The 12,096-nt window shown below is 40.7% G+C and overlaps 1 protein-coding gene across 2 annotated transcripts in view; it reads left to right on the top strand.

The window, feature by feature from the left end:
* The window catches only part of MFSD14A (major facilitator superfamily domain containing 14A), a 39,279-nt gene that overhangs the window by 19,488 nt on the left and 7,695 nt on the right, over nucleotides 1–12,096 (top strand). For both annotated transcript variants that reach the window (XM_025417511.3, XM_025417512.3), the window contains exons 5-8: nucleotides 1,970–2,084; nucleotides 5,981–6,199; nucleotides 6,480–6,593; nucleotides 7,284–7,355. In XM_025417511.3, the coding sequence (XP_025273296.1) occupies nucleotides 1,970–2,084; nucleotides 5,981–6,199; nucleotides 6,480–6,593; nucleotides 7,284–7,355 (520 nt within the window). The remainder of the gene's footprint in view (nucleotides 1–1,969; nucleotides 2,085–5,980; nucleotides 6,200–6,479; nucleotides 6,594–7,283; nucleotides 7,356–12,096) is intronic.

Here is a 12,096-nt window from a genome sequence, read left to right as displayed (position 1 = left end):
TCTCTCTCTCTCTCTCTCTCTCTCTCTCTCTCTCTTTCATGAATGAATAAATTAAAAAATATATAGTGGCTGAATAATAGTTCATAATGATTTTACAACTGGATGATACTATAGGAAATGTGTAGACTATTGGCTAACCTGCTTTTGGATTTCACAGCCCCAAATAATAGTTGCTTAACATCAAGGAAACTTATTTCTCTGTATAAAAGAAGTCAGGAATTGAGCAATCCAGAGCTGGTTTGGCAGTTCTGGGGAACCAGACCTTTTCTATCTTTGTTCCCTGCCATCCTTTACTAGTACCTCACAGTCCAACAAGGCTGCCTGAGCTCCAGCTTGCGTCACACTTCAGGCAGCAAGGTGGAAGGAGTGGCCAAGAAGAACACACCACCTTCCTATAAAGAAACTACATAATTCCCACCCAACCTCTGCTTACATCTGTTTGGTCACATTCCAGACACATGCTTCTTCTTGTTCCAAGATGCTGGGCTCATGGCCACCCTAATTAAAATTAGGATTCTTTCACTGAGGAGCAAGGGAGGGAAAGCTCACAATGAGAATGATTTTTTTTTTTAATTTATTTATTTATGATAGTCACAGAGAGAGAGAGAGGGGCAGAGACACAGGCAGAGGGAGAAGCAGGCTCCATGCACCGGGAGCCCGACGTGGGATTCGATCCCGGGTCTCCAGGATTGCGCCCTGGGCCAAAGGCAGGCGCCAAACCACTGCGCCACCCAGGGATCCCACAATGAGAATGATTTGTAAAGAAGTTGTAGCTTTATTAATTCTCCTAATGTTCTACTCTACTGAGTGTTAATGTTTGATAATTCTGCATCCTAGATGGGCTGTATTTCCGTGGTTATCTAGAAGGGCTAAAGGTATATAAGAGGCAGGATCTTCCTCTTATAGGTTAGTTAGATACAATTCTGAAGGCCAAACCCTTGATTAATGCTAATCACCCAAATGAAATCTTACCAGAGGAGTCTACGTGATAAACAAAAAATTTTCTGTGGAATGCAGTGTGTTAGGAAAAATTTAGTGAGCAATAAAGCCCTAGTGCGATATTTTGAAAGTTCATTATGATTACATATGAGTTTTTAAACTAAACATTTGGGACGCCTGGGTGGTTCAGTGGTTGAGCGTCTGCCTTCGGCTCAGGGCGTGATCCTGGGGTCCTGGGATCGTGTCCCCCATCGGGCTTCCTGTGGGGAGCCTGCTTCTCCCTCTGCCTCTGTCTCTGCCTCTCTGTGTCTCTCATGAATAAATAAATAAAATGTTAAAAACAAAACTAAACTAAACATTCAACATTACAATAGAAATTTCTTATTCCTGGCCAGTTATTTTGAAATCATACATGCCAAAATGAAGTTTGCTTTTTAAAATAGCTTTTGTTCACTCCGGACAGTAATTATCTATTCTCCGTTTCATATATGAGTACTGCTTGCCACACAGGTTCCTTCTGTGTGAAGACTGAGTTGTTTGTTTTGCCAACATTTGTAAAGCTAAATATAGCTTATTGAAAAGTATCTAGTTTCTATATAGAGGCATAAAATAAATATAGAGTAACTCTCCATTTCACTCACTGAATTGTGTGTTTTGTGTAGTGGTGTGGTGGGAAATGCTAATGGATCAATTATAATAGACTTTAGTTTGTTGTTTGTTGCTGTTTTTAGTAGAAACAATAACAACGCCATTTAACCAGCTTGACAGTTGGGTAAAATATTGACCTGGATATATTATCTAATTTTAAGTATTCCCGCATGGTAGCTGAATTGCTTTTGAAGTGAAACTTCTTATACTGTATTTTCATATTATCTTTGGCTTATGATTTATAGAAGAATTAATCCATGTACTGTGTTAGTAAATCACTGATTGAAATTAGCTATTCTTACTCGAGCTCACTTATAGAAATAAAGGAAGGTTAATGTAATGGTAATTGTTCTGTTTCTTGTCAATTGTCTTTCCATCTTAGGTGGTACTTTGCTGTTATCTCGGTTTCTGGGGTTTTTGCCGTGACTTTCTCCGTGGTATTTGCATATGTAGCAGATATAACCCAAGAACATGAAAGAAGTATGGCTTATGGACTGGTATGTATGTTTATTCCTATTCTTTGTATATGTGGGAAAATAGTGTGTTTTTTAATTATTTCATATTACAAGGAGTAAACTTTTTTTTTCGCAAAACATATTTCATAATAAAGCCATCCATTCCATTAATGGATGACTTACATTAAAAGTTTTCTTCAGGGCAGCCCGGGTGGCTCAGCAGTTTAGCACCTGTGTTCAGTCCAGGGCACAGTCCTGGAGGCCTGGGTTCGAGTCCCACGTTGGGCTCCCTGCATGGAGCCTGCTTCTCCCTCTGCCTGTGTCTCTGCCCCTCTGTCTCTGTGTTTCTCATGAATAAATAAATAAAATCTTAAAAGAAAAAAAAAGGTTTTTTCGGTACAAAGCCATGTAACTATCAAAAGGTTTGATACTTTCCTTCAGTATTAGTCTTATATGTCAGATTTAAAGTTATAGAATATTTTTACCTTTTAGAAGTTTTTTGGAAGATTACTAAATATAAGGAATTATTTAATATCAGAAGTTTAAATATTACTAATAATTAACAGCTACTCTAAAACGCAATAGGCTAATATCTAGGTCAGGGATCAGCAAAATGTTTCTGTAGCTTCGTGGGCCACATGTAGTCTCATATTCTGGTTTTGTGTGTGTGTATCTCTTTAAAGTGTAAGGTCCATTCTTAGCTGGATTTGACCCAGAGGTGGCAGTTTGCCAGCTTCTGAATATTGTTTTGGGAATTTAAGTATTCCCAATAGGTAGTATAATCTGTTGTCTATTAAATCTAGGAATAAAATAGCTAACACAGGCGTGATAGTATACAGACCATTATTAGATAGCCAGAAGTAGGACAGTGATGCATGTCTCAAATATGGGACAAGAATCTTTTGATAAATAAGAGCTGAATATTGTGTCAGGCTGAATCTTAGTTTAAGAGACTGTCTTCTTTGAGCAGCCCCGGTGGCACAGCGGTTTAGCACCACCTGCAGCCTGGGGTGTGATCCTGGAGACCCGGGATTGAGTCCCACATCGGGCTCCCTGCTTGGAGCCTGCTTCTCCCTCTGCCTGTGTCTCTGCCAATAAATAAATAAAGCTTGGAGCCTGCTTCTCCCTCTGCCTGTGTCTCTGCCAATAAATAAATGAATGAATGAATGAATGAATAAATGAATGAATAAATGAATAAATAAATGAATAAATAAATAAGTAAGTAAGTAAGTCTTCTTTGACTCAAAGGACACAGAGAATCCTGGAATTAGGAACTTTGAGAGGAAATACCTATTGTGAGAAACTTATGAAAAGAACTAATGATTTCAGTTGTAAACTTAGAACAGTAAAAAGTACAAAGTTGATGATGGCCAGGAATTTTTTTAACAGCTTTATTGAGATATAATTTACATACTGTAAAAATCCATTTTATATGTATAGCTCAATGAATTTTAGTAAATATATACAGTTATACAACCATGACCACAATCCAGGTTGTTTTTGTTAAAGTATTTTGTCATAGAAATTAACAACTTTCAATCTGGAGGTTTTATATATTAAAGACATATTTTAGCCAATGAAAAGTAATTCTTCTCGACATAATACAGATGCAACTATGCACAGGGGAGAAAGTGCTCTCTGTGATCCTCTTCTGTCTAACCAGAAAAAAAGGCCACTGGATGGGGAGAATGGAGAAGGGGAAGGACACAGAACACCTGCTTCTAATTGGACCTTTCTTTGCTCACTACCTTGAACACATGATCTCTGTGACTCAGATACCACAGTGACCAACCCTTGCAGCAAGAACCATTGCTCCTTTGCCTACTTAGGTTCCAGAGCCCTGCTCACACCCAGGTTTTTCTGAGACCACAGCCCTCTGCATTTAATTTGCTAAAGCTGCCGGGAGTGCCTGGGTGGCTCAATTGGTTAAACATGCAACTCTTGGTTTCAGCGCAGGTCATGATCTCACGGTCATGGTATCGAGCCCTGTTGGGACTCCACACACAGTGTGGAATCTGCTTGAGATTCTCTCTCCCCAGCCCCCTCTTCCCACTTGCACATGCTCTTTCTCTCTCTCTTTAAAATAAATAAATAGGGATCCCTGGGTGGCGCAGCGGTTTGGCGCCTGCCTTTGGCCCAGGGCACGATCCTGGAGACCCGGAATCGAATCCCACGTCGGGCTCCCGGTGCATGGGGCCTGCTTCTCCCTCTGCCTGTGTCTCTGCCTCTCTCTCTCTCTGTGTGTGACTATCATAAATAAATAAATAAAAATTAAAAAAAAAAAAAGAAAAAAAAATAAATAAAGATAAATAAAAATCTTTAGTTTCCTAGAACTGCCCTAATAAAATACCACCACAATCCAATTTTAGAGCATTTCCATCAGCCCAAAGCCATCTGCCATCCATCCCCACTTCACCTCTCATCTCAGGCAACCAACCACCAATGTACTCTCTATCTTTGTAATTTTGCCATTAAAAAAAAAAGATATTTATTTATTTATTTATTTTAAATTTTTATTTATTTATTTATGATAGTCCGAGAGAGAGAGAGAGAGAGAGGCAGAGACACAGGCAGAGGGAGAAGCAGGCTCCATGCACCGGGAGCCCGATGTGGGATTCGATCCCGGGTCTCCAGGATTGCGCCCTGGGCCAAAGGCAGGCGCCAAACCGCTGCGCCACCCAGGGATCCCAAGATACTTATTTATAGAGCATGTGAGTGGGGGCAGAGGGGTGGGAGGCAAAGAGAGAATCTCAAGCCTACTCCACAGTGAACTGGAGCCCCATGTGGGGCTCAATCTCACAACTCTGAAATCATGACCTGACCTGAAACCAAGAGTCAGAGGTATTTAACCAACTAACCACCCAGGCGCCTCTGTAGTTTTGCTTTTAAGAGAAATTTCACATAAATTAAGTAATACATGTAGTCTTTTGTATCTAATTTAACATCTTTTATTTATACTGATACACATTTATCAGTAGTTCCTTTTGATGTCATATTCCATTGTATAGAATGTACTCTTTCTGTTCATCCATTCACCATCTGATGAACAAAAAGAGTACATTTGGGTCAATAACTGGATGTTTAAAGTTACAACAGTGTTACATACTTGTGAAATAATTGACCTTTGAAAATTGAATTGTTTCTTTTGAGCAGTTATTAATAAACAGCTAAAAATAAGCACTGCTTTGACGTTAACTCCTCCATCCAAAAGTCAAAAATGACATAGAAACAATAAAAAGCACAGAGTGGGGAGCAGAACCACATGCACTACATTAATTTCTATTATCCTCCACAGAGCATGGTCTCTGTCAGGTGTTACTTGCTGTCACTTCTGATTTTCAGGCCATTTTGTCTAATAGACCAGACATGTCTAGCATTAAGTTACTCTTCACCTGTGCCCTCTTCAATCTGCATCTTCACCAGAGATGTGGACTTCGTAGAGTTTTGGAGAGACCTGGTTAGCAATGTATTCAAAAGCGGAGGATCTGTGATCTCATCCTTCTTCACTGTGCCTCCTAAAGAGATTACCTAGTTCAGTTTTGTGCTAGCACTTAACTCTCTTACTGATGAGAAAATAATCTCCAAGTCTTTAAGCTTGACCATCCATAATATGCATCAAGGTAAACATTTACTTCATTTTAATTTTAATATTGGGGAAAAATCACAGTGACAGTAAATTTCTCTAGAACATTGTTCTTTAGGCTTCTTTCAGGCCATTACATTGTGTTTTGTTTTGTTTTGGTTTGGTTTTTTGTTTTTTTTAAATTTAAGAATCTAATTTTCTCTTCCTGCAAAAGAAGAGAATATAAGAAAAATGGCACAGGTGGGATTCTGGAAAAGGGGCATGCAGCAGTATTGGCATAAATCTGAGTTCTGTGGTGCTGAAGTAGTCAGGGTGTCCTGACTAAGGTCTTCCTGTCGTCTTGGACTCGTTGCAGGTTTCAGCAACATTTGCTGCAAGTTTGGTAACCAGCCCTGCGATCGGAGCTTACCTCGGACGAGTGTACGGGGACAGCTTAGTGGTGGTCCTGGCCACGGCCATCGCGTTGCTGGACATTTGTTTTATCCTTGTTGCTGTGCCAGAGTCATTGCCTGAGAAGATGCGCCCAGCATCATGGGGAGCACCCATTTCCTGGGAACAGGCTGACCCCTTTGCGGTAAAAATTTTATGCTTTTTCCTTCTCTTCGGCAAAAAAGTGAATGTATGGTTCAGTGCAATATTAATATTTTGCCGTGGATGTTTCTTTGGAGAAAACAGCTTGACAGATTTTTAAAAATATCTTGAAATACTTCTCTGAGTAGTTTGGGGAGGATGAAAGACATTAAAAAAGACAACTAAGTGTCTGTATGTACACTGCCAGAAGATAACACTGCATATTTTAAGAGCAGTTCAGTGTTTGGATATAAAACCTTATATCAGTCTTTTTCTTATTCTAGTCCTTAAAGAAAGTGGGCCAAGATTCCATAGTGCTGCTAATCTGCATTACGGTGTTTCTCTCCTACCTACCGGAGGCAGGCCAATATTCCAGCTTCTTTTTATACCTCAGACAGGTAAAATTCTATTTTACCAAGATGGACTTTTCTTCTATTGTTTAGTGCCTTAATAACAAAAATATTTAATCTTGAGAGAGCATAATAGGGAGTTTTTAAATGCTATTTTGTAAACAATGGCTCACTAGAGTTAACTTCCTGTGTAGAGGGGTTGATGTTCCTCACGCGTATCTGTTAAGACTTTGGCTTATGCAGAAAGATGCAGTTACCCTGTCAAGGTATGTGGCTTGAGTTTATGTATTGCTTCTGACGTGATAGGATGTTGTAATCCATCCACCTACTCCAGGCCCTTTGTGATGTAGAGCATGTTCCTTTTTTCTCCTTGACATTAATCTTACCAAGCAGGAGCAAGCCTTTATCATTACCTGTAAAAAGCATGAATCGGCAATATTATTTACACAATGATTGAGTGCTTGATATCTGTCTCCAATTTATTAAATCTAGGTCTAAATTAAGGGACTTAGATTTGCCTAATCTAAATTAGATAGCTATTATTTTTAGATGTTAACAGGTGTTATAATTGTGGTTCTCAGTGAAAGCCAGATTCTTCCTCTGAAGAATTTTTGGTTATAAAGTAGTTGTATTTTGTTTTTCTGGCCCATTTAGTGTTAACATACAAGTAGTTGCATTGGTATGGTATTTATTGTACTTTTGTATTTATTAGTGTTGCTTTTTCTGGAAACCTTCTAGATAATGAAGTTTTCACCAGAAAGTGTTGCAGCATTTATAGCAGTCCTTGGCATTCTTTCCATTATCGCACAGGTAAGTCTCTTTTTAGTTAGAGTGATGAGATAGGTTGCTGCTCCTGGTTGACTATTCAGGTGGGGCCTCAAATGATACCTAAGTGACATTTTCTTGGTGGAGTCACCAGTGTCAGGAAGCTGAGGTGTGTAGGTCTAGAAACTCAGTAGTTTTTTTAAGTGTCATTAGTCTTGATTAGATTTGGGGGACCAACACCTATCAACCACTGTGTAATGTGTAAACCAGAAGGATGGTTTATTGATTTACACTAGACTATAAACCTGCATAAAGTAAAAAATTTTATATTAGTCCTTAAATAGTTACTGAGTACTGCCGTGTGTCAGGCCCTAGGGGTGTAGCAGTGAACTTGACTAAATCCCTACTGTTGTAAAGTTTGCATTCTTGTGGGATAAGACAAAATTCATAAATATGTCCGTGTGAACGTTATCGGGTGTAATAAAATATAAAAAAAACATGGTGCTGGGAATAAGGAGTGACTGGGGGCTGGGTGTTCTTTTACCTGGAAGGATTGGGAAGGCCTAGCTGATACATGGTAACACTTGAGCAGAAACAGAATGATAAACAAGCCCTAGGAATATCTGGAAGAAGAGGATTCTAAGCAGAAGGAAGAGAAATAAAACTCTAAGGAAAGACTGTAGCAGGCATGTGTAAGAAACAGCCAGGAGCCAGCATGGCTCTGGCACAGTGGACGAGGGAGAGACCTTCGAGAAATGAAGTCTGAGAGGGGGTCTGCTAGATCATCCGGGGGCTTCCAGGTTATCCTGAGACTTGACAGGAAGATAGGAAGCCATGAGAGGGTTTTGAGCAGAGGAATGACATGAAATATTTATCCTGGAAACCCAGTTGGTAGCCAGTGGTTGTTTGATGAGTAAGATATTAATCAGTCCAGGAATTTGGATTTTCATAGGAGATATTTCATTGTGGCCTCAAATCTCGGTTCCGTGATCAAGTACTATGTTCCAGTGATCAGAATTTTCTGTCTTTCTCCTTTCTGTGAATAAAGCCCCACCCATTTCTTCCTGTTTGGCTTTGTTGTTTCTAGACTCTGTAGATGATCTAATCTAACACTCTTTCCCACCTTAGATCCAGTCTTCTAGATTGCAGCTTTCTTCGTTTTATTCTGTCCTTCAGAAAATGAAAGGCAGGGTCTATTTAATAGGACTCCTAAGATGTTTTGCCATCTCTTAGGTGTAGGAATTTCTCCTGCAGATCTCATCATTTACGAATTTTTGGTAGGTTTAGTGACAAATTTCAAATTTAAATTCTATAATAGGGATCCCTGGGTGGCGCAGCGGTTTGGTGCCTGCCTTTGGCCCAGGGCGCGATCCTGGAGACCCGGGATCGAATCCCACGTCAGGCTCCCGGTGCATGGAGCCTGCTTCTCCCTCTGCATATGTCTCTGCCTCTCTCTCTCTCTCTCTCTGTGTGACTATCATAAATAAATAAAAATTAAAAAAAAAATAAAAAATAAATTCTATAATATCCCCGTAGCCCCCCTCCCCCACATATATGGCATTGAGTATTAGTACTATTTCTAACTTCCATTTTTATCTTGAAGTTCTTTCATCAGGAATAATGTTGCATTAAGTATGCATTACTGTCAGAAAAGTGCACTTTAGCTTTGGAGGAAAATATATTGTTGCCTATATGTAAAAATGGCTTTTTATTTTTATTTATTTATTTAGTTTTTAAATAAGATTTTATTTATTCATGAGAGACACAGAGTGACAGGCAGAGACATAGGCAGAGGGAGAAGCAGGCTCCCTGCAGGGAGCCCAATGTGGGACTCTATCCCAGGACCCCAGGATCACGACCTGAGCCAAAGGCAGATGCTCAACCACTGAGCCACCCAGGTGTACCTAAAAATAGCTTTTTGAAAAACACCTTTGGACACATAAGGTGTCCAAAACACCTTGGACGAGGAAGATGTGTAAATAGAGTAGAGCTTGAAGAATTACTGAATGTTAAACCAACTTCAAAGCCTCGGATAAATCCAGCCTGGTCATGATGTCTTGTACGTTGCTGAGATTATATTTGCTAATATTTTAAGATTTAGATGAAGAACACAAGCTAACATTACTATAAATGGCACTTAAGAGATGAATAGCTCTTAAGTGTTAGTAAGTTCCGTTTCGTATTTCACTGATCGTGGAACCGGCCAGTGCCTTATAAATTAGGGCAGTAACGCTGCTGACTGCTTGAGTGATGCGAAGGCGCTTTAGAGGAAATTTTCCCTCTGCTCAGCAGAGGGCACCTGGCACAGAGGATGCAAGGTGGAAACAGTGTAAGAGCTGAGAAGCCTGAAGGGAAGCCCTGAGTAGGGAGGGGGTGTGGCTGGGTTTGTATTTTGAGCCCTCGTGGCGCCTGGAGTCTGGGAGGAAATGAGCCACCAGCCAGCCGGCATCGACGGTACAGCAGACGGTATATGCACAGCCCAGGAGGACTATGGTCCTTCAATTCAATGATCATTTAGCTTTTGAAGCCTCATAGATATTTAATTTTTGAGATGAATTTTCACATTTAAAAAAGTGAGAAAATTAGTTGGACTTAAAAAACAGGTGAAATGGGGCAGCCTGGGTGGCTCAGCGGTTTAGTGCCGCCTTTGGCGCAGGGCATGATCTTGGAGTCCCGGGATCGAGTCCTGCATCGGGCTTCCTGCATGAAGCCTGCTTCTCCCTCTGCTTGTGTCTCTGCCTCTCTCTATGTGTCTCTCATGAATAAATAAATAAAATCTTAAAAAAAAAAAAACCAAAACAGGTGAATGGAAGTATGTAATGCATATAGAAATACTGATAATTACATTGCTGTCATTATATGAACTAAAATATTAAGTATGATACATAACCGCAGTGTTAGAAGGATCGTCTTGTTTTTTTTTTTTGTTTTTTTTTTTTAATTTTTTTATTTATGATAGTCACAGAGAAAGAGAGAGGCAGAGACACAGGCAGAGGGAGAAGCAGGCTCCATGCACCGGGAGCCCGACGTGGGATTCGATCCCGGGTCTCCAGGATCGCGCCCTGGGCCAAAGGCAGGCGCCAAACCGCTGCGCCACCCAGGGATCCCTAGAAGGATCGTCTTGTATTCTCATTTATGTCAAGTGTGCAGTTGAGAATAACTTATTTCCTGTTGACCTCCACACAAGTGAAGGACTTGTGTCTTTACTCCTCCTCTCTAGCAGCACAGGGCTCCTTCGGGTCCTCATTTTTGCCTGTTTGTCTTACTGCTTGCCCTCATGCCTTTGCTCCTGCTGTCCTTCTTGCTGTCCCCTCCCTCTGCCCTATCCTTACTCCGAGTTCCTGTATTAACCGGGGCATGTCTCTATCCCGGTAGAGAACATACTGTATTATTGCTTTTACCTCTGTATATTTTTTATTATTTTTGCCTCAGTAGATTGTGAGTCCCGGTAGAGCTCTGAATAGACCGTGAGGTCAGGATTTTATCACATTCGTGTTGGTCACTGCAGCACCCTGCATGGTGCCTGCACCCCAGTGAGTGCTAAATTAGAGGTCATTGGTTTTTCCCCATGTTTTAAAAACTTGAAAAATGGTGCCTGGCTGGCTCAATCAGTAGAGTGTGCGACTCTAGATCTCGAGGTTAGGAGTTTGATCCCCATGTTGGGTGTAGAGATTACTTTAAAAAACAAAATCTTAAAACACACATTCTTAATTTTTTAAAAAACATTTTATTTCTTTATTCATGAGAGACACAGAGACAGACAGGCAGAGACACAGACAGAGGGAGAAGCAGGCTTCCTGCAGGGAGCCCAATGTGGGACTCGATCACGGGACCCCAGGATCATGCCCTGGGCCGAAGGCAGATGCTCAACTGCTGAGCCACCCAGGCGTCCCTACATACTTATTTTTTAAAAATTTGTAGTAAGCATTTAAAAATTAGGAGGTTATATGAAAATGTGTGTGTGTAGCTTCTCCTCCAAAATTTAAAAGATCTGGAAACATGGACACACCCACTCTCCATGGTTGCTGTGCCCTATGGGGCTTTTAGTCCCCCTTGCTTCATTGGTGCCACTAGGCAGGAGTTCCTAATATTTGCACTAAATAAATGTTTACATGAATGCAGGGATATTGTTGGACACACTTTTTCCTCAATGCTGTCATCTAGTTCTCTACATGCGGTTTACTCCCAAATTTCTGCCTCCAGGCCAGTCCCTGAGCTCCAGTTTGACACACCTGCTGGGCATCTCACACTCAAAAAACTAAAATCTGGATTCCTTCACGCTGTTCATCTCCTTGATGGGCATCACCATCTTCCTTGTTGTCAGGGCCATGATAAACCTTGGTGTCATTTTTGTTGATTCTTGCCATTTTTTTCTCCCTACCACATATTCAGTCCATCAGATTATCACCTGTCTCCAAAATCCTTTCTGAATTCAAGCATTTCTCCCCATCTCCATTACTAGTAGCCAGTCTAAACCTTGGCCATTGCCTCCATCTGGTCTCTCCACTTCAATATTTGTCTCCCTACAGTTTTATTCACCACTTGGCAAAGTAATTTTTTTAAATGAAAATTTTTAAAAAGCTTTTATTTGAGAGACAGCCTGCATGAGCAGGGGGAGGAGCAGAGGGAAAGAGAATCTGAAGCAGGCTTCACGCTGAGCATGGAACTCGTCCCAGAGCTCGATCCCACAACCCTGGGATCATGACCTGAGCCAAAATTAGGAGTTGGATGTGTAACCAACTGAGCCACCCAGGTGCCCCTGTAAAGTGAAATTTTAATACTCATT

The sequence above is a fragment of the Canis lupus genome, chromosome 6, assembly GCF_003254725.2.
Source record: "Canis lupus dingo isolate Sandy chromosome 6, ASM325472v2, whole genome shotgun sequence".
Lineage (NCBI taxonomy): Eukaryota > Metazoa > Chordata > Mammalia > Carnivora > Canidae > Canis > Canis lupus.
This window is presented reverse-complemented; position numbering and strand designations above follow the sequence as displayed.